We start from the raw sequence: 22,202 nt of genomic DNA, 5'->3' as shown, positions 1-22,202 counted from the left end.
AAGTTTAATCATGGATCTAAGTAATTCCATCAATATTATGAATTTTAATGCTCGCTCTTTAAAAGCGAAAGAAAATGATTTTTTCAACTTTTTACGAGTTCATAACGTGCATGTTGCTGTTATAACCGAAACATTTTTAAAAACTGGCACTTATTTGAAAAGTGATCCAGATTATAAAGTTATAACTAATAACCGAATGAATCGAAATGGCGGTGGAGTTGCAATAGTTATCCACCGTAGTATGACTTATAGCACGTTACGTGACTTTAAGTTAAAAGTTATTGAAAGTTTGGGCATTGAACTTGAAACTTCTTTTGGGAAAATTATGATTGCAGCTGCATATTTGCCTTTCCAATGCACTGGGGAAAATAAAAATTATTTCAAAGGGGATTTGAATAAACTTACTCGGCATAGATCTCGATTTTTGATCATCGGTGATTTTAATGCCAAACACCAATCTTGGAATAATTCAAAAGTAAATTCCAATGGTAAAATTCTGTTCAGAGATTGCACTTCTGGTCTCTATTCGGTTTTATACCCGAATGGGCCAACATGCTTTTCTACTGTTAGAAATCCATCAACAATTGATTTGGTTTTGACAAATCAAAGTCAGTATTGTGGTCCTTTAGTGACTCATGCTGATTTTGATTCTGATCATCTTCCAGTAACTTTTTCACTTTCTCATGAAGCAGTTACCAGACCCAATAGTTCTGTGTTTAATTACCACAAAGCTAATTGGGACAGGTATCAGCATCATATTGAGAATAATTTAAATCATGATTTTGTTTTAGAAACCAAAGCTGATATTGATTCAGCCTTGGAATCTTTAACTAATGCAATTTTGGATGCTAGGAATATTGCTATTCCTAAAGTCCAAGTCAAATTTGATTCTCCCATTATTGATGACGATCTTCAGCTTCTGATTCGTCTGAAAATGTTCGCCGAAGACAGTATCAACGTTCTCGTGATCCTGCACTGAAGCGAATTCAAAAGATTTGCAAAAGGTTATTGACCACAGATTCACTCTCCTGCGAAATGAAAAGTTCGCAAGAGATGTCGAACAAATTAAACCTTATTCCAAACCTTTTGAAACTTTCAAAGGTTCTTAAGAAACCTCAAAACCCATCCCTTCTTTAAAAGATGGTGATAATATTCTATTAACTAATGGGGAAAAAGCTCAAAACTTGCTCAGCAGTTTGAGAGTGCTCATAATTTCAACTTGAATGTTTTGAGTCCTATTGAAAATCAAATTTCAATAGAATTTCAGAATATTGTTGAACAAGAATTTTCATCAGATGAAGTTTTTAATACGGATCTGAATGAAATAAAATCTATTATCAAAAAATTTAAAAATATGAAAGCCCTGGTGAGGATGGCATTTTTACATTTTAATTAAAAATTACCAGAAGCAACTTTAAGTTGCTTGGTCAAAATTTTCAACAAATGTTTTGATTTGGCATATTTTCCCAGTAGTTGGAAAAATGCCAAAGTTATTCCGATTTTGAAACCGGATAAAATCCTGCTGAAGCCTCAAGCTATCGGCCCATTAGTTTGCTTTCATCTATTAGTAAATTATTCGAAAGAATAATTCTTAATAGAATGATGACGCACATTAATGAAAATTCAATTTTCGCTGATGAGCAGTTTGGATTTCGCCTTGGGCATTCAACTACTCATCAGTTGTTGAGAGTTTCAAATTTAATTCGAAGCAACAAATCTGAGGGCTATTCTACTGGCGCTGCTCTTCTAGACATAGAAAAAGCATTTGACAGTGTTTGGCATAAAGGTTTGATTGCGAAATTGAAAAGGTATAATTTTCCGATTTATATCGTGAAAATTATTCAAAATTATTTGACGGATCGTACTCTGCAGGTATGTTATCAGAATAGCAAATCTGATCAACTACCTGTACGTGCTGGCGTCCCTCAAGGAAGCATTTTGGGTCCAATTTTATACAATATTTTTACTTCTGACTTGCCTGATTTGCCCCCAGGATGTCAGAAATCACTTTTTGCTGACGACACAAGCATCTCCGCCAAAGGCAGAAGCCTTCGTGTCATCACAAGAAGATTACAAAAAAGCTTGGATATTTTCAATTCTTATTTGAAAGAATGGAAAATTACTCCAAATGCTGCAAAAACTCAACTTATTATTTTCCTCACAAACCAAGGGCTGATTTTCTTAAACCAAAAGTCATCACATTATAAAGATGAATGAGGTAAATTTAAAGTGGGAGGATCAAGTGAAATATCTTGGACTTGGTTTTGACAAAAACCTTACTTACAAGGATCACATTGAAAGTATCCAGGTTAAATGTAACAAATATATTAAATGTTTGTATCCACTTATAAACAGGAATTCTAGACTTTGTCTCAAGAATAAACTGTTAATTTATAAACAAATTTTCAGACCTGCCATGCTTTATGCTGTGCCGATCTGGACAAGCTGTTGCTTAACCAGGAAGAAAAACTTCAGAGGATTCAGAACAAAATTCTGAAAATGATTCTGAAACTTCCTCCCTGGTTCAGCACCAGTGAACTTCATCAATTAGCCGAAGTTGACACTTTGGATGTCATGTCCAATAAGATAATTGATGCATTTCGACAAAAATCATTGCAGTCTTCAGCTGCATTGATCCGCTCTTTATATAGTTTATAAGTTAGTTTTAAGGTATCCCTTTTCCTTTTGTACATGTAGGACCTCCTACATTTGAAATCACTGAATAGCGAAAGCTACAATATTTCATGAATAAATGAAAGTTGCTAGTATTTAAAATTGAGGTGAAAAGTCATCGTTTGTGATTGGACACTCAATAATATTTTAACTGAATGAATGTACATGGAAAAGAAATTTGAATAAATATAAATTAAAAAAAAAAAAAAAAAAAAAAAAAAATAGGTAAACAGACATTAGCTCAATCTTTCTAACACAAAACTGGTTGAACGAAAATCAGTGTGTATATAATTTAACTGTCACTAAACACGCACGTTCAAAATCACTCAGTTTTCGTCAAAACCGAACCTACTCAGAAATAAGTGAATCGGGCTTCTGTCAAATTTGAGTGAATTTCACTTAGATGTGGGTGAATTTCACTAAGTTTTCGTTGAATTCACTCAAATCTGACAGAAGCCAACATTTACTCATTTCTGAGCAGGTTTGGTTTTGACAAAAACTGAGTAATTTTGTACGTGCGCGAATGATGTTTGCACGCTACACTCTAAGTCAAAAGTATTCTTTTTCATCGTCAACCAAAACGGGAACCGGAATTGTACGGATTATAATGTAAACTTTTGAAAATAACGAACTGGAAAAAGAGTTGTAATAATCATTTTCTTAGAAAAAAAAAGTGTAGAAAGTACCGTTTTGAGGGATAGTTCTGATTTTGAGAGTAGATTGCGCTATTTGTCATGTGGCTCGTAAAAAAATAGTTTCTGTTTATCTGTGTTAGAACAATACAAAAATTGAATTGATACAATTTCTCATTCGAACGATTTGCATGTGACCAATGCACTGCGCAGTACTCTTCAATTTGACATTTTCACGCGTCACGCTTCTGAGAAGATTCGAATCAATTGGTTTGTTTGCCTCCAGGAAACGCAATAATTATTGTTATGATGTCTTCTTACTGAAAAGTTGGCTTCTTAGAAGTGAGCTCATCATTGCGGCGCAATTATGCACTTGTAGGGTGAAGCCATAGCATCTTATTTAGAGTAAAATCCGTTATTTTTCGCTTGTCATTGAAGATTATGCAATCACCAATTGCACCTCAATTGCGAGTCTTATCTGCTTCTAAATTGTACCATCGTGCCAAAGAAAATTGCGTTTCAAAAATGCTTCAAGGACCTCCACTAAGAGGACATCAAACAGCCCAGCCGGCTGCTGTTTGCTCACATGAGCTACTGAGCGCCTAGATAGGAACCAGACACCACTCAACGGAACCGGATTGAACCCAATATTTGTGGTGGCGCCATGCGTACTTCAAAGTCGGAGTAAATTACAGTGCAGAAGTGATTGGGAGAAAGCTTGTCGCAAGACAACGTTACTCAATTTTCTTATTTATTTATTTTTTTATTTTTACGTCTCATTTTCAAATCAAAATAATGAAATTTAGTTTGAAAAATTAAGCTAAGTGTGTAGCAAATTTACATGGTTTTGAATATTTCAGTTTTTGCGTGTGCAAAATTATGACAGCTAGCACGCAAATATTATTTTACATATCTTAAGGTTTATCGTCAATTCAATTTGAAATGGACTAAATATTCAAAGCACTTAAAGATTTGAAAGCTTTCGTTAGTGAATGACTCACAAAAAAATAAAGTTGATTAATTTGAGTTAATTTTTTTCATATTTCAAATCTGTCAGTTATCTTCAAAACTGTTCCTACTCAAAAATGAGTAAAGGGGCTTTTGTCAGATTTGAATGAATTTCACTCAGAATTTCGTTGAATTTGGAGTAAAACTCACTCAATTTTGTAAAACTAAAAGTAAAACTGACTCATTTACTCATTTCTGAGTACGTTCAATTTAGACGAAATCTGTCATTTTCACTGAGGGCACATGGCCTTTTGGGCATTTGATGCAATTTTAGTTTTACTAATAATCTTTTTTCTGTCCTTTTTTTTGCAATCTTGCGTGGCAATCCGAGTTTCCATCAAATCAAAATGCCATAAGTTCATCAAACGGAACGGCAGCGATCAAATTACCGAGATTTTCCATCAACTAACACCATCACCCTAAAAAACCGGTTGAGGTCCGCGCTGGGTCGGTTCAGCTGGAAGGAATTTGCACCAGACAGATGACGTGGTTTTTCCTGAATGAACAGTCGTCGTTGGCAAATCGCCTTACAAGTGCAATCGCAGCGATTCATACTGCCGTCGGAGCTCTGTTTGTTTAGAGTGACACTTTTTGTTCTGCCTCCAGCTTTGGGTTTATTTTAGTCAAAGCCGTGCTGGTGGAAATTTTCCACTGTGGATACCTTGTGCACGCACACATGTGGTCGTTACAACCCGCTGTAATGGTGCAATGTATCGGAACTCGATGATTAGAAGTCGCGTAATTAGTCGGGAACCCATGCACTTATGGGGAGACGGGTGTATATATGGCACCTTTGCAAACAATTATATATCTGTCAAGTGCGCTGACTCAGCCAGAGACAATGAGATGCTAAAATTTAACGACACTGTTGAAGATGTTTATAGTTGTCGCTAAAATGAGTGTGTGTGGTCTTCGTTGGCCACGCCATTGTGTATAGTCATACACAATGACCGCACAGGCAGGGCTATCTTCAAGGGTTGCAGCCATTTACGAAGGAAGTGCTAGTTTGGGCACGTGCCTTCTAATTAATTCGTTTGTTTTATCTTGTGACTAGCGTGATGACGCGCCGTTCGGACGTGACCATTCGCAAACTTTCTTGGGCGTTCACGATCAGCCATGAATGACACTTTTTTATAGCAGGCAACTGTCAAAGCGACATTATGGCGCACGGCGTCCAACAAGTATAAAGTATCATTTCAGTTATCAGATCCACCTGTGTGGCTACTTGAGACATCAATTGTCATCCACTATCACGCTGGTAATTCCTCTTTTTTGCTCCATTTTTTCCTTTATTTGTGCGCACGTTTTGACCAGCACACGAGCCATGATCGTCACGAGGGGATTACGAAACGTCGTAGTCGTTGTGTACAACTGGATTGTTCTGGAATTTTTCCCTCGCGATTGAATCATTAGTACTTCAACTAAGGAAGACGACTTATCAATCGTGTGTCACTTCTGATAGCTTAATTACTTCTTTTGAAATCATCACTGGGAATTCTAGGAATTCTTTGCAATGAAAATAACTGGAAAAGGTGTAACTGGTCAACAAGCCAAATTTCGTTGTGTTTATGGTTAATTTCACACAAAAAAAATCTATTTCACCTAAATTATACTTCTGAAAAAATCGCAGTGGTTTAAACTAACGTTTAAAATAAATGTGAACGCCAAAAACTGCTTTCACCTATCACAAAAACACCCATTAAAAATCACTCAGTTTTCATCGAAACCAATTCTACTCAAAAATGAGTTAACGGGGTAAATGTCATATTTAAGTAATAAAAATCACAAAAAAAAAATAATGAAATTCATCTAGATCGGATTCTTACAAAACTTGCAAATCTTGTCTTTTAATATTTTTTAGGAATTTCAGTTTTGACGAAAACTGAGTATGTAATTTTAAGCGTGTACCTGTCATTTCCGACAATTGGGTACTAAAGCCCTATGTCAATTTTTTTGTACAACGGTAAAAAACACGATTAAAAACCATTTCTGATCACTTTTTTTTCATTTTAACGCAATTTTTTTTTTGACAAGACAACATTTTTTCGATGGATTAACTATGGTCTCCTTGGAACGAGCTGTCAAGTAGGAGCTTTTATGTCAAGAAGGACCGCGAGGTTAATTTTTCAAAATTGATTTAAAAATCAATTTTAAACTTTTTGTGGTCGTACAAAGGGTCATTGTACTCAGAAAAATAAGTTTTATCGCTATAATCAATAATATCACCAATCAAAGCTTCATTTTAGGACCCAATTTCATTAAAAATCTTTCAAGATTATAAATTTAATTAAATAATAGCATTTTTTTATTTAGTCTTTTGGGTTAGATTTGCGCAAATCACCTTCAAGATTTGGGTTAAATTTTCCAAAATCAATATGCATTTACTCATAAAAAAGACACCCCTATTCAGCTGATCCCCGATCATGTGCACGATCAAATTGCACTTTTGAACCCCCCGCGGCTGACTGTGCCGTCACTCATCAACCACGAACCAAAAACGTGATCGTCTAATCGCATCAATAACCTCTCGGCCGTGTTATAGCAAGAGTAAGTGACATACAAAATTAAACTGGCGACAGCGACTATTTTTGAGCCTCCCGCCAAAACACACCGCTCGCAGAAGCGGATTTAATTAACTCGGACATTCCGACGGCTGACAGGTTGGATTTCGCTAAATGTAGGACTTTGGACGCTTGCCGTTATAGAAGCTGATATATTAAAGATACCCAAATTAAATTGTATGTTGAAATTTTTAACTCAAAAATCTAGGTATTTTTTATATTTGTTGAATGAAAAGTTTCTTGTTTTATTTTGAACAAAAAAAGTACGGTAAATGTACGCACATTCTAATACACTCAGTTTTCGTCAAAACAAATTTTACTCAGAAAGGAGTAAATGAAGCTAATCTAAGATTTGGGTGAAATTCACTCCGATCTAGATGAAATTTATTAAATTTTCATTCAATTTTGAGTTAAATTTTATGAAATTCATCTACACCCACGTTCAAAATCACTCAGTTTTCGTCAAAACGGAAATTACTCAAAAATAAGTAAATGGGGCATCTGTCAGAATTGAGTGATACATTTATTCGTTTCTTAACGGGTTCGGTTTTGACGAAAACTGAGTAACTATGAACGCACGTAGGTTGGATTGGAATTCACCCGAATCTGACATTGTCTTTTTTTTTACTCATTTCTGAGTAGAATCGGTTTTAACGAAAACTGGGTTTGTGAATTGGAACAAAATTGACAAACATCTCTAATAGATCGATCAATGTCACAGCTTAAAGATTCTCAAATCCTGTTTTGACTGACTGCGGCCCTAAGATCGGTGACATTTTCGTGAAAAATCCAAGTCTATTTTAGCACCAATTGGCTAAATCCGTTCAGTGAAGGGATTTCCCCTCCTTTCCGGTGTCATGTGGTGATCGCTTCGACACCCCAATTCAATAACAACGATCGATGTTATTGAATTAGGTGCTAATCGACGCTATAGCACGTTGGATGTGCACCAGGGAATGCAGATTGTGCAATGTTTTGCAAGAGCGACTTCCAAATTTGGCAATGACGATGAAACTGCGATTTAACCCTTGAACCTTGTGGGTTCTGACGTCTGCACTGATATCTGAAAAACAATTGACAATAACAAAAATATTTACCATAAAAGGCAGTCTCGTTTTAGGACTCTTGACTAATTCTATAACACTAGAACGCAAAAACTTGCAAAAGTAGAACTAAGTCACGGTCTTGGCTGGAATCAGAAATAGATTGATTTTATTTACCCACCCAATGATAACGTCCAAATTGACATTCAAGTGGTCGAAAATGGCCAAGCCTTCCTACGCGCGCGTCATTGTGTGCCACAAGCTGGACTCTCGGTTCTTCTTGGACGGGGACCAATCCAGTCTATCCGCGGGCGTTAATGTTCCATAATTGAAGTCAATTGGTGGCGGTTATGACGATTGTGGTTCTTGCTGGTAAAGTGTTGAACACTCGAACCATAAATAAACATAAAACGGTCGCACCGACCAATCAGCCAATTATCCGTGAAAGTTCTAGACGTAGTTAATTTAGTTGAATGACGGTGCTAAAGTTGTTCTAAAAAATTCTAAACAAGTTTTCGTTTAAATCGAACTTGCACACGAATGAATCTCAAATTTGGGTGATTTAACTTCACACAAAATATTTTTTAATGAAATTCAGTAAAGTATTACTGAATTTTCATCTACTGAAATTTCCGTAAACGATTCAGTAATTTAGATTTTACTGAATTCTCAGTTAACTGATATTTGTCACTTTGACAGATGATTTACTGAAATTTCAGTAAAATGGTTGTCAAAACAACTGAAATTTCAGCCAAAGAAACGTCAAATTATTTTGCTGAAAATTCAGTAATTTTCTTGTGGCAATTTGACAGATCATTTGCTGAAGATTCAGCAATTGTTGCTGGTATTTCAGTTATGAAAATTTAATTTTGCTTGCCATTGAAAATGTTTCCAGTACTGTTATTTATACATTTATTTCAACAATCGTCCAAACCTAAAAACAGGTGGTCAGCATCGAGGCATTTGTTATTACCATTTTTCTTACCTTGGTTTCTAAAGATCACAATACAAAATTTTAAAACACAACATGTTTGAAAGAGGATTTTCTCTCGGCAGCATTCAAACAATAAGTCATATAAGTGACATTTCAGTTTGACAGTTATGCACACAGAAAAAAATAATGTAAATTTGGAAGCTTTAATTTTGGAAGGTTGAATATTACCTCTTTTATGATGTAATTTTACCTCAATTTAAACTGAAAAAGTGACATTACACCAGAAAAGTGGTAAATTTACACATTTCCAAAGGTAAAATTACACCTTTTTTTCTGACATAAAAGATGTACCCCTCCCCAGATGTAACATTACCATGATATACAATTTTTTTTTTTCTGTGCGGTTACTGATTTTTCAGCAATGTTTTTGTTCATAACCAAATTTCAGTAAAAGTGATGATTACTGAATCGCATTCAGTCAATTATTTTACTCAAATGGCAATCCAAGATTTGCTGTGATAACATTTTTACCATTTACTCATTTCTGAGTTACTGTTGAGAACAATTATTGTAAGTGAATAAAAAAAGACAACCTTGCTCATGCTCATGCTCAAAACAATTCGTGCTTGCCATTTCAATCGAGATTTCATTAGGGCACATAACTTTTTTAGGCAAGAGTGTGTCCCTTTGACACCTTATGTAAACTGTCATTTGAGGGAAAGGGATACACTATTGTTTACAAAAGTTATGTGCCCTTTTGAAATGTTAGGCTCCAATTATTGTAAGTGAATAAAAAAAGATCGTTGAAACTAGATTTTAATTCAAATGTCAAACTTTATTTATCACGGAACCTGATTGGTTTTTAAACGTGTAGAATTCATACATGTGAGTAAAACATAGATTTTTCGTGAGCGTGTACTTGTCATCCTTTACACGACTGTTTAAAATTAATCTGATTTTTTAAATATCTACGCAGTATTGTTTTAGTCATAGTTCATATAAATAATTCATATTTTCGTGTTGGTTTTGAAGAAATTGATGTGTTTTTACAAAGAATCAACAAAATACTGAGTTTATCAAGGAGTTTATACAACAAATCAATTGAATCAGTGTGACGATCATTGTCCGGCGTTCGTCCAATTTCATTCGATCAGAGCCAATTGTACGCAATCAATCCGACGCTGCCGACCAAACTGGTATGGAAGCGGACTTTTGGCCCAGCTCACAACTGCCGTGGCCATCACTCAATTAGGCGTGGTTCAATTCCGGTCTAAAGTACAGCCACCAACGGGGGTTTAAATTTAACACTCTGGTCTTAACAATGTTGGTAAACACTGCCTGCCGCGACACCGGAATCTCTCGAGCCGGGGTCACCTAATGTCTGAGCAAACATTGTTTGGCGGCATATTTGCTGATAATGTGATACATTTTAATCAGCTCGTTCGCTTGGGTTGCTAAAGTCTAACGTAAACATTGTAGTAAGAATATGTTTACCAATTTGAGACATTACGATGGAATCGGGTTAAGAATAGTCCTTTCTGGTACAAACTGGAAACTTTTTCGATGTTTTATGTAAAAGAATGGTGAGTCAAATATTCGTTTAGAACATTTGTTATTTGAACAACTTTTACAAAAAGTAACATTCAAGAGGTCGTTAACCTTGACTTCCTGAATGATCATTTGCAGCGTAGTCATTGTAATGATATTTTAGATTACAGAACATATTAACCGTCTAGACAACTTATTAACACATTTTCACAGAAAACCTTACTGTCCAGCGGAAGGCTGGCTTGTGCAGTGGTTTCGCTTTAAGCACATCAAGCAATTTAACATAAATTAACAAAACGCTTTAATGCATCTGGAAAACCCCGGTTTACTTTTAACAGCTGTTCTTTTTTTATAAAATAAAACTACATGCACGTTCTATACACGCAGTTTTCGTCAAAACCGGACCTACTCAAAACAGAGTAATGGGGGCATCTGTCAGATTTGAGTGAATATCATTCACATCTGGGTGAAATCACTAAGTTTTCGTTGAATTGTTAGTGAAATTCACTCAAATCTGAAAGATACCACATTTAGTAATCTTATAAGTAGGTTCGCTTTTGGCAAAAGCTGAGTAATTTTGAACGTGCGTGTAAGCTCTTTCAATCTGAAAACACGGAGAAAAATCAGTTTCTAAAATCATGAATAAGTGTTCATGAAATTCGGCACCACGAGCAAAGTGTTAAAATTCGATGTTGCGTTTAAATTTCAACACTTTGTTCGTGGTTCCGAACTTAGTTTCATTTTGATTGGTTTCTTGACGAGCTGTCAGAATTCCTGTGAAATATACTTGTTTGACATCAGGCGCTCATCCTAAAAAAAACCTGCTAAAGTCGCGTAAACTAGAGAGCCTTAATTTTTTTCCAACGCTTGATCAACCCTCCAAATTTTACCCTACCAGATATCCAAAAGCAAAAAAACAAAACCCAATCGAAGCAGGCCGTGGGCACCATAGACACAACATACCTACAAACCCACTGCAAAAAAAAAAACACGACACAAGTTCACCCCTGATGTGCTGTGCAGCGGTCTGCAGGGCCGACGCGTGGGGCAAGCCGGGCTGTCACTTGTCACAGGGGTGGGGGGAAGAAAAAAAAAACGGAAAACACTTACACCCGAAGGGGCAAAAATTGCAAGTGGAAAATTCCACTGCCATTCGGCGGTGGTTCTGCACCAGCCAAGAGCCGCCTCAGGCGAGGGGAATTTTAAAACACAACCCTGTTAGCCGGCAGTGCACACAATATTCGTGCATCTATAAATAAAAAGAAAAACCTCGCTCCTCGCGCCTCTGTCTCTGTGTGGGTTAGCAGTTGCACAAGTGTGACTGCTTTTTCCTGGTTTTCTTCTTCTTTGCGAGTTTAAATTTATTTTGAAGCATTAAAAAACTATTTATTTGTACCAAATTTAGAACAAAACATTAATTTAAGACACTTTTGTCAAATGTCAAATGCGACAAATATGCGACCAACAGGCCGTAATCTTTCAGGGTTGTGTTTGGCCCTAGCCAGCTGATGGATGCGCACAGCCCAGTCTGATTTAGCTGTCAAGCTGTTAAGTGAATGTGACAGCAAAGGTCAACGCGACAACACAACACATCCACATCGCAGTACACTTGATCCGCTTGTCTGTGGTGTGGGGGGGTCGAAAAGGGGGTGTGAACTTTGAGGAAGCAGGCAGCCCGTGGAAATTGATATCCGAGACGGAATCACGACACAAAGTATCCCGCAGCTATCGCCCGGAGGGGGTAATTTGTCGGGAAGATGTACGGATAGAAAATGTCTTTTCGTTACTGTTTTTATTTCTTGTGAAGCTGTTTGTTCCACTTGTTTGTTCTTTTTACCGAGCTCTTGCAGAAAAATTCAATTTGTTTCAACCTTTTCAAGTGTGTACAACTGACAGATACACTCTTATTTGATAATATCAATTTTTAATTTTAAAATTGCACACATCCCTGGAAAGCGCTGATGTAATCTGCAATATTAATCCAATCAGTTTAATTAAAGCGGCTGATTCAGCCCTTGCTCAATCGAGCTTAAATTTTCCAGAGACAATTCCGACAGATTATTTTGCATAAATAACTCAATCGTGTAAGGCTATTATTCATTCAGCCTTTCATCCGCGATGAACCATCTGTTACTTTCCGTTGCAAATTCATCCACTCACTACGCGGACTTGTTGGCTATGTGTGAGTGTAGCAGTAAATATGCAAATTTGCGCATGCAAATCCATTCCAGTGTACGTTACCCAGATCGGGTGAAAAACCACCGCACCGGTCCCGGTCTAGCCGGTTCAGCGATTGTGGTGGTAATATTAGGTTTCTGGAACGAATATTTCGCACTACACACACAAACGCACGTGGTGCGTGCGCCGGGCTTGGCGCTAAAATTTATTTAAATTACTACAGACTGTGTGTGTAATTTTACCGACAAATTCATGCATACTTTTGCAGACTGTATTTAGTCGTGAATATTGGTTAATGGCGGTACTCCGTAACGGATTCCGGCGAATGGAATAAAACTAAAGAAAACGTATCGTAGTGTGCGGTGCAAACTGTGTTTTTGGAGTACACACAACACACGCTCACAAATGTTTCAGAAACATCGAGGATGAACCCAGCAATTCACGTGCGTTTTAAACCCACGAGATTTTTTTTTGTTTTACAGGGAAATTTGTGGAGCCCGCAGGGCTTGCTAGAATTTCACAACATTTCGCGATATTTTAACATAAAATTTACGCTTAGATTTAAAAAAACTGAAACTTCAACTTCCAGCACAGACAAAAAGACAAAAGAGTTGCGTATTTATGCGAAAAGTACATTTGCAAATGCAAGAAAAAGTCAAACTGATTTTTACCTTTCTCGACATAACCTAACTTTTTTAAACCCTCTGCAAACGTCAAGACATTACCGTATTTTGTTCACAATAAATCTGGCTAGTAAGTTTGTACTGGTTTTCAGCAAAACCTTGGAGTCGTACCGAGTCGAACCTTTCTAAGGGGTGGGTGAGGTTGGAGTCGGAATTGGAAAATTCTTAATATCAGAAACCAGGAATGATGCAATGTATGTACACTCAAAGTAAAAAGTATCCTTTTTTCAAGTTCAGCCGTCGTCACCCTTTGAAAGGGTATCGAAAATGTACTGAATTTGACATAAAAGGGTGACGCCGGGTGAACTTTAAAAACTACCTTAATCCACCTATGTGGTTGATGCCTTCCTCACTTTTTACCAACAATGGGTAATATGAGTGATTTAGACACATATTTCAGATATTTTTTTAGATCCAGAAAAATAAGTACACAGATATAACTTAAGTGGTCATAACTCGAGACAGGGTTGCCAGATCTTCTATGTTGTGGTCTTGTTGGAAAGGTCTCTTGATTATCTAACCAACGATGATGGATCCGGACATCGTTTACATACATTTAAGTGAGATCCGGCTTCAAAAAAGTACATAAATATCACTTAAGTAGTCATAACTCGAGACAGGGTTGCCAGATTTTTAATGTTGTGGACTCGTTGGAAACGTCTCTCGATTACCTATCCAACGATGGGTCGGATGATGGATCCGGACATCGTTTACATACATTTAAGTGAGATCCGGCTTCAAAAAAGTACATAAATATCACTTAAGTAGTCATAACTCGAGACAGGGTTGCCAGATTTTTAATGTTGTGGACTCGTTGGAAACGTCTCTCGATTACCTATCCAACGATGGGTCGGATGATGGATCCGGACATCGTTTACATACATTTAAGTGAGATCCGGCTTCAAAAAAGTACATAAATATCACTTAAGTGGTCATAACTCGAGACAGGGTTGCCAGATTTTTAATGTTGTGGACTCGTTGGAAATGTCTCTCGATTACCTATCCAACTATGGGTTGGATGATGGATCCGGACATCGTTTACATACATTTAAATGAGATCCGGCTTCAGAAAAGTACATAAATATCACTTAAGTAGTCATAACTCGAGACAGGGTTGCCAGATCGTCAATGTTGTGGACTCATTGGAAAGGTCTCTCGATTACCTATCCAACTATGGTTTGGATGATGGATCCGGACATCGTTTACATACATTTAAGTGAGATCCGGCTTCATAAAAGTACATAAATATCACTTAAGTGGTCATAACTTGAGACAGGGTTGCCAGATCGTCAATGTTGTGGACTCATTGGAAAGGTCTCTCGATTACCTATCCAACGATGGGTCGGATGATGGATCCGGACATCGTTTACATGCATATAAATGAGATCCGGATATATGTGAAAACACATTTTTATACATAACTTTTGAACTAGTTATCGAAACTTCAAACAATTCAATAGCGATGTATGGGACCCTAAACCAAGTCGAATGCAACTGGTTTGGTCAAAATCGGTTCAGCCAGTGCTGAGAAAACTCAGTGAGAATTTTGGTCACATACATACATACACACACACATACACACACACATACACACACACATACACACACACATACACACACACACATACACACACACAGACATTTGTTCAGTTTTCGATTCTGAGTCGATATGTATACATGAAGGTGGGTCTTCGAGCTTTTAATAAAAAGTTCAATTTTAGAGCAGGATTATAGCCTTACCTCAGTGAGGAAGGCAAAAAGGATAGAAAGTATCCTTTTTGAGGATAGAAAGTATCCTTTTTGAGGATTGAAAGTACCCTTTTGAAGGATACTTCTGACTTTGAGTGTAGATTTGATAAGGTAAGGCGGGGTTTTCTAGTTATAAAAATAGTTAATACCTGGGTGATGAATAAAGAGAATGCGTAATGTGATTTGCGAATGATCCCACTTTGTTTACATCTACAAATTGGAAGGTTGTTCAAGCACAAACATGACTTTTTTCTTACTGGTAATAGAGCTGTTTTGTAATCAGTAGTATGTGTTTTATTTTATCTAGTTTTTGACTTTTTTTTTGTTGGAAAATTGTCGCGTTCCGATCGGTCAGAAAAGATTTTTTACGGATGACGAAGAACTGCGACCAAAGTGTCATTCTGCGATGTCGCAGATAAATTCCCTGGCTGATTTTGGAATCCTGCAACTCTCCCTGATCCAGCGAATGACCCATAGGGTTAAAGTTCCCCTCATAAAATCACCAACAACAACAACAACAACCGCATCGACTCCATAAACAACATCTATTCATAATTAGAAAAATGTTCTTAAGATTTTTTGACTTCAATTCCAGGTTCTCAAAAGCCACACATTTTTCATTCTTGCCAAAAAAAACAATGTTTAATGATCGATAACAATACGCTCTACTTTTGGCGAACAGTAAATTGGTTCCACATTGACAGTTCAAAATTGAGGCAGTTTTGCGAACCACTATTCAGCACCCAGGTTAGTACGAAACCTGGATTTAATATGAATCTATTGAGAAAAGTGTGAATTTTACCCTTTTTCCAGGCAAATTTCATCGTTTTTTTTTCCTGTTGGGTTGTTAGACATGACAAACTGAACCAAAAACGCGTATAGTTGATTTTTTTGTTTTTTGAATATTTTTGTTTTGAAAACGTATTTCGGTTCCATATAAAATCTAGATTTCGTGCTAGCTAACTATTTTGACAGCTGGATAACCCGCCTTACCTTATTAATCTACAAACATTGGGAAGGATATAAAAGTAATTCGGCAACAACCGGTTCGAACACGGTCACGATTCCTATTAGATTCCGTTTCAGATTTCGGATTGAGTTAACTGGGATGTAGATTAGATATGGTAAGGCGGGAATTCCCAGCTGTCAAAATAGTCAGCATGAAACCCGGATTTTATATGGAGATTTTCAGAAAAGTGAAAAAAAATCCATTTTCCGGGCAAATTTCACCGGATTTTTTTTTCTGTGGGGGTGTTAAGCATGCCGTACTTAACTGAAAAACGCGTTTAGTTGAATTTATTTTTTTGGATAAATATTTGTGTTTTAAAAGCGTATTTCGGTTCAGTTTGGCATGCTTAACAACCCCACAGAAAAAAATCCGGTGAAATTTGCCCGGAAAATGGTCAAATATTCACTTTTCTGAAAATCTCTATATAAAATCCGAGTTTCGTGTTAACTAACTATTTTGACAGCTTGAAAACCCGCCTTAGTAAGGTAACATACCTTGGCAATTTGTATTGATTTGACGTTTGCTGAGGGTGCCAAAAAGTTTGGTTATGTTCTGCAGAATAAGACAATTGCGACTTTTTTTTCTATCACGCGTGTGTTTACATAATCTGACAGGTGCACGCTTATTGGAAATAAAACAAAATATGGTTAAACACGAAGATTGTTTGAATTAAAACTTCAAAAGCTAAAATCTTAAGCAACTCAGGGATTTTTTAAAAAGTACTAATCTATGTTATTCTAAAATTTAGTTAACCGCATACATCAATATTTTTTTCTTAATAAATACAACAGATAACAATTTCATCACAATCTTAAAATAAACGGTGGGTGGGGCTCGGTCAAAAGCTGCCAGACTTCTTCTTCTCACTACTCTGTGCCGCTGCCAAAGTGAAAAACAACACGCGATGGATGATGGATTTTCACGCTGCATGAATTTGTAAACAATCTTGCGCAAAACCGCCTCCACTGCACATGGGTTGGTGGGACACGGGATGGCATCATCATCGTCCCCCCGGGGTCGGGTTAGTAAAGTGTGTTAAAAATAAAATTTAAAAAAATAAATAATACCTACCACTTTACAGTCTTCTGGTGAAGGCCGCGCAGAGCAAAACAAAAGGGGAAGGGAGGTGTGGGGTCTTGGCTTCAATTGACGCACGAGTTAAGGAATTTGCAAAAAGAAGAAAAGATTTTGCACTGCTTTTTCTTCACGGTGATGGATGGGCGCTGTCCAACTGACCAGTTGTCTCGGAATTGTGCCGATTGACGACATTGAGACACACTGTCCCACAAATAGCCACTTTCAGGATCGGTGAACTTTCGGAACAGTCAACAAACAAACGAAAGGAGGGGTTTTAGTTTTTAAAACTTGTTTTTATTTAAGTTGATCCTTTATTTGTGGTTTTATTATTTTTTCACATAGTTTTGTAGGTCCATTATGTCGTATATTGATACAAAATATATGTATAGATATAATGTTCTGCCTTAATACTATTACAAACTTCAAACGTTTATACAAAAGAAATAAATTAACCTTTCGACTAAAGAAAGAAAACATAAGCCAGGATAGAAACGAAATTAGTTCTGCTTGCGATCCGAAGCACGAATTTCAGTACCAACGTGAAACATATTACACTGAAACTAAAATTCGTTCCTCGAACCAACTTCCTTCTGAGATTTGGTTGATTTTGTTTGGCAAAATGGAATGTTTTGCTATGTTTCTCTGTTCACTCTCGAATTAAAAGTGGGTGTAAATGTGAATCTCCGGAAACGAGCAGACGAATCCTTACTTCTCCACTGTTTGTCATACCTCCTGGCACACGATAAAAGTGTGAGTGGTTGGAACCAATTATACACAAATTTTCAGTTACAGAAAAGCATTACAGCTAGAATTTTAGTACTCACTTGACAGCTTATCAAATGAAAATCACGCTAAATGTCACATGCACTTGGGCTCTATGATACCGATTCTTAAACTAATAAGTACAAATTAAATGTAGTAACTTGGGGGTTCTCCTTCCACGCGATAACTTATATCCTTGATTAACTCTAAGCAGCAGTCTTTAAATTAAAATAAAGCTCCGATTTACAGGTGTGTTAGATGTGTTAATGAGAGTGATAAATTTTGCTAGATCTTTTGATTCTCAACTTTTGTTCATATTTGACTTTGAATACTATATAAATATTTCTTAGTATAGGAAATGTGCGAAATTGATGTGGCAAAGAAAAGACGAGTTCCATCTAAGTAGGTTAGTTCACCAAAGTTGTAAAGAAGGTGCTTTCTCCAAGACGATGAAAACGGGTAACCGGTTTTAGTTTCCCCCTGTCTCGCTACATGTATAGTACAGTAAAGGTGTAGAGATTAGTGGGTATACATACGAACAACAGTGATATTTCCATTAGTTTTTGTAAATATATGCATCAAGCGCGAACTTTATGACCGCCTCTCACCGACAAATGGACGTGTAAACCTTCCACTTGTCTATGAGAACTGCCAAAAAAAAAGGAAAAGGTTTCTCTGCACGTTCTGCTTTTTTTCTCGACTGTTCTTTCCCCCCTCGTGTAGTATAAATAAAAATGTACAAGCTCTCACATGGCGTTCGGCGCTTTCCCCTCCCTTTGAATCACAGCTCAATCCTTCAAACATTCATCAGGCTTGTATTGCGGTTGGGATTAAAAAAAACTTTAATGTCAAGCCCGATTCGGCAGCCCCACTTGAACCACGCACACAAACACAGAGTTCAGGTTACTTGCGTACACGATTGCTTGCAGTAGCGAAAAAAAAGACCGTACATTTTGCGATGACATGATGCAATAGTCAGGCTCGTTTCAATTTAGCGTGCGGTTTTTGCAATTTTTATAACCGATAATATCGTTTCATTCCGCGCCCGAAAATCAGGTTACATGAGTTAAAACATTGTGTAAAATTGTGTTGTTTCGTTTTGTTTTGCTTTTTTTTTATCTAATTTAAATCTATGTATATTCAGCACATATCACAGATTTGGATTAGATTTAATCAATATATCCCGTGTTTGCGTTTTTTTTTGTGATTCGTTTTTGCTTATTCCATTGCCGGTTTAGAATATTCGATTATTAGTACACACATATACACTAGCAGATACAGGAGTATAGTTCAATATGTTTTTGGTAGATGTGTATATATCAGGCGGGGGACTGATGTGTGTTTGTGTTATTGGGTTACGTAAGATACCGGTCTGTATAACATTTTTTAAGCTTTGTTTTTTGCATAATGCTCTGTCAATTTTAAGCCAAATGCAAAACACGCAGTTCAAGCGCATGAGTTTTTTTTTATTTTTTCGTTCGGTCATAGTTGAGCAACGAAGCGATTCAGAAATGTGAGATTACTGCAGAGTAACGTTTTGCTTTGAATTTTGCTAAACATGAAAATCAAATGAGGACGATGATGTGTCGTTTTACAAGTCTAAATAAGTTTATTTAAAGCTGCTGCTGATCCCTACCGTAATCAATGTAGACTACTGTCAAAAACCAACACTCAAATTTGCAATAATTTTGAAATTATGTTGTGCTTTCACATTCGGCTATAGTTCAGCGAGTCAGGTCACGTTTACAGAAACCGAACGGAAATGATATTCAACGTACTCCAATGGCACCCGTTTCTCTCCACTCGATGTTGGTTCTGGTCGTATTAATAGCTTGTTCCGAGTTAACAATACAAAGATAAGATCTAACCCCTTCTTCTCTGTGGCCGGTTTTGCGTCATCGGCCAGAAATTACCTCGGAGCACTGAGCGTGCCTCGCCTGGATCGGTGCCGTCCACTGCCGTTGCTGCTGTTGGTCCGGAACGGTGTCGTACTGGAGCGGTGGGGAAGTGGCGGTTTAGACGTCACGTGAAGCACACTGTCCGATAGAACCAGCTCCGCCTCGTCGTCGTCGACCCCGCCGTCCCCGTCATCCTGCTGCTGATCCGTATCGGCGTCCGGAGGTTCAGTACTAGGTATCGTTGCGCCTGCTCATGAACGGCCGCCATCGGAAGACTTGCTCTTCCGTAACGACTTTCGCAGCTTGTCGACCAGCCGGGTGTGGAAACTGCTCAGGCTGCTCTGGCTACCGGTGGCCGGCTTCGGTGGACTGCTACTGCTGGCGCTGGCTGCCTTCGTCGGACTCGTCACCAGCGAACTCTGCGAGTTCCGTGAAGCGCTCCGGGAAAACTGGGGCCGCGATGCCAGATGAGACATGTACATCGGATGGCTACGGTGCCGAGCCGGCGAACCGGCTGCCATAAACTCATTCCCAGGTGATGTTGACAAACTGGGACAGTCCGAGCGTGAACTCTCCGAAACCTTCCGGCTCCGGCAGTTGCTCTGGTTCGAACACTCGGACACACGCCGCTGGCGGCCCTTGTAAATGTCGAACTCGTTCTTCATCACGGGCATCATGAAAGCCATCTTTTGTTGTGTTTACACCGGGGTTTAGTGCTGCCGGAATCAATAATTGTAATCTGAATCGATCTGTGTCCACTCTCCGTTGTACACTAATCCGAGGCTCGTGTGTACGACGTCACGTATTCACTCCAAAAAAAAAAACACCAAAAAATCAATACTCCACGCTGCTGTCAGTTGGTGTGTCAATGCAACCTCACGATTTTCTCACGCTTTTAGCCCGTGCGTGTATGTGTGTCTGTATGTTTGTGCACAATTTTCCGTCGTCGTCGGCAATTTTTCTTCACAGCGCAAAAACCTGCACGATTTCCGGTCGAAGAAAAACTCTCCAAAAATGTTTACTTTTCAACGTTGCACGTGAATTAGGCCCGTATCTCGTTCCGGTTGGTCACCGCCGAATCGCGAAAAACTATTCACGAAAAAAAATAATTTCGCGTTGCTTAGCAAACGACTGTGTGATTACTGTGAAAGTACTTCTTCGTCTTCTTCCTACTCGTTCTTCACCGTTTGCTTCGATTTGCTTGTGTTTTTGCTTTGGGTTCGCGATCCGCTCTCGGCGATGTCTCGGCACAGAATGAGTGAACCACGAGACCGACAGCCGACTATATCGGGGTTCATTATGTCGTCTTACTTTGGGAGGCCGGTCTCGGCTCGCGGTGGTGCTGGTGTTTGTGTGCCCGCGTTGCCGCCATACTGCTGTTCGCGACGAATGGGGTGGAATTTCTATGACGTCACGTCGCCGTTGCCGCCGGCGTGAGGCTCAACAGATGACCGTTTGCCGGCGGTTGTTGTTGTTTTCCCGGCATAATTTTTGAAGGCAAAAGCGAATGCACTTTATTCTTGGGTTCTGTTTATCTGTCCTTTAAGTTTTTAGAAGCTTGTGTGTCGTTCCGATCGGTGTCTAACTTTAGAAATCTACTCTATTTTGGTTTGCGAACAATCAACAATGACAAAGTACCAAGATGTTGTTAAATCAGCAACATCAACCTTTTCTCCAGTTTTCGAGAACATGGATTATTATTTCTGCTAATATTTAAATTATAAACACTTTAAATTATTTTACGTCTTTTACTGCATGTTCAACACACTCATCAGAAATCACCCTGTTTTTGTCAAAACCAAACCAGCGGTATCTTAAGGCCTATACCAGATTTAAGAAAGTTGACCTCAGAATTCTTTATTTCCTGAACGAAACCCACATACATCTGGCGGGCACAATTAGAGATGAGTGTTTTTTCTAGTTTTCTTTTTGTTTTTTGACATAGGACTATGTCTCTACTTACTATATTGGGGGGGCAGTTCAGAAATTCGATCCAAAGCGTCACTTTTAAGCGTTAAAAAGGGGACATTTTGAACCACTTTCTGGCTTTTCTGCTTTTGCCGAGCCTGACAGGAATCGAACTCATCACCTTACACTTACAAGGTGAAACCCGTAACCTCACGGCCACGGTAGGTCGGCAAAAAAAACTTATAATAAATATCTATATATTTTGCAGAAAAAAAAGCTAAACTAGCTGTCCCAATTCGTCTCATGTGTCCCGTTTCACCCCAGACGACGGTACGGAGTTTTTTCTTAAAACTGCTTTCAAAAACGCGAGTCGATGAACATGGCCGCTAGACCAATCCGACCGACCGACCGACCGACCGGAAGAAAAAGTACCGAAACTTATCAATTATCTGGCCAAAATCCTTCCAAAGTCCAGCAGCAACGACAACTGGGTCAATTCGGTTTAAGCGGTGTATGCACATCGGAAGGAATCGGTCAAG

The 22,202-nt window shown here is 38.1% G+C and overlaps 1 protein-coding gene across 1 annotated transcript; it reads right to left on the bottom strand.

Annotated features, from left to right (window-relative positions):
* Positions 1 to 17,874: 17,874 nt before the first annotated feature.
* Positions 17,875 to 21,026, bottom strand: LOC6033029. Its single transcript, XM_038262789.1, has one exon. The coding sequence runs from the start codon at positions 20,439 to 20,441 to the stop codon at positions 20,007 to 20,009; it is 435 nt and encodes a 144-aa protein (XP_038118717.1). The 5' UTR covers positions 20,442 to 21,026; the 3' UTR covers positions 17,875 to 20,006.
* Between the last annotated feature and the right edge of the window lie 1,176 nt (positions 21,027 to 22,202).

Source organism: Culex quinquefasciatus, chromosome 3, assembly GCF_015732765.1.
Source record: "Culex quinquefasciatus strain JHB chromosome 3, VPISU_Cqui_1.0_pri_paternal, whole genome shotgun sequence".
Classification (NCBI taxonomy): Eukaryota; Metazoa; Arthropoda; class Insecta; order Diptera; family Culicidae; genus Culex; species Culex quinquefasciatus.
This window is presented reverse-complemented; position numbering and strand designations above follow the sequence as displayed.

What these genes read in the sequence shown, in the direction of transcription:
- LOC6033029 (XM_038262789.1), bottom strand. Translation starts at nt 20,441, where the DNA reads ATGGCTTTCATGATGCCCGTGATGAAGAACGAGTTCGACATTTACAAG.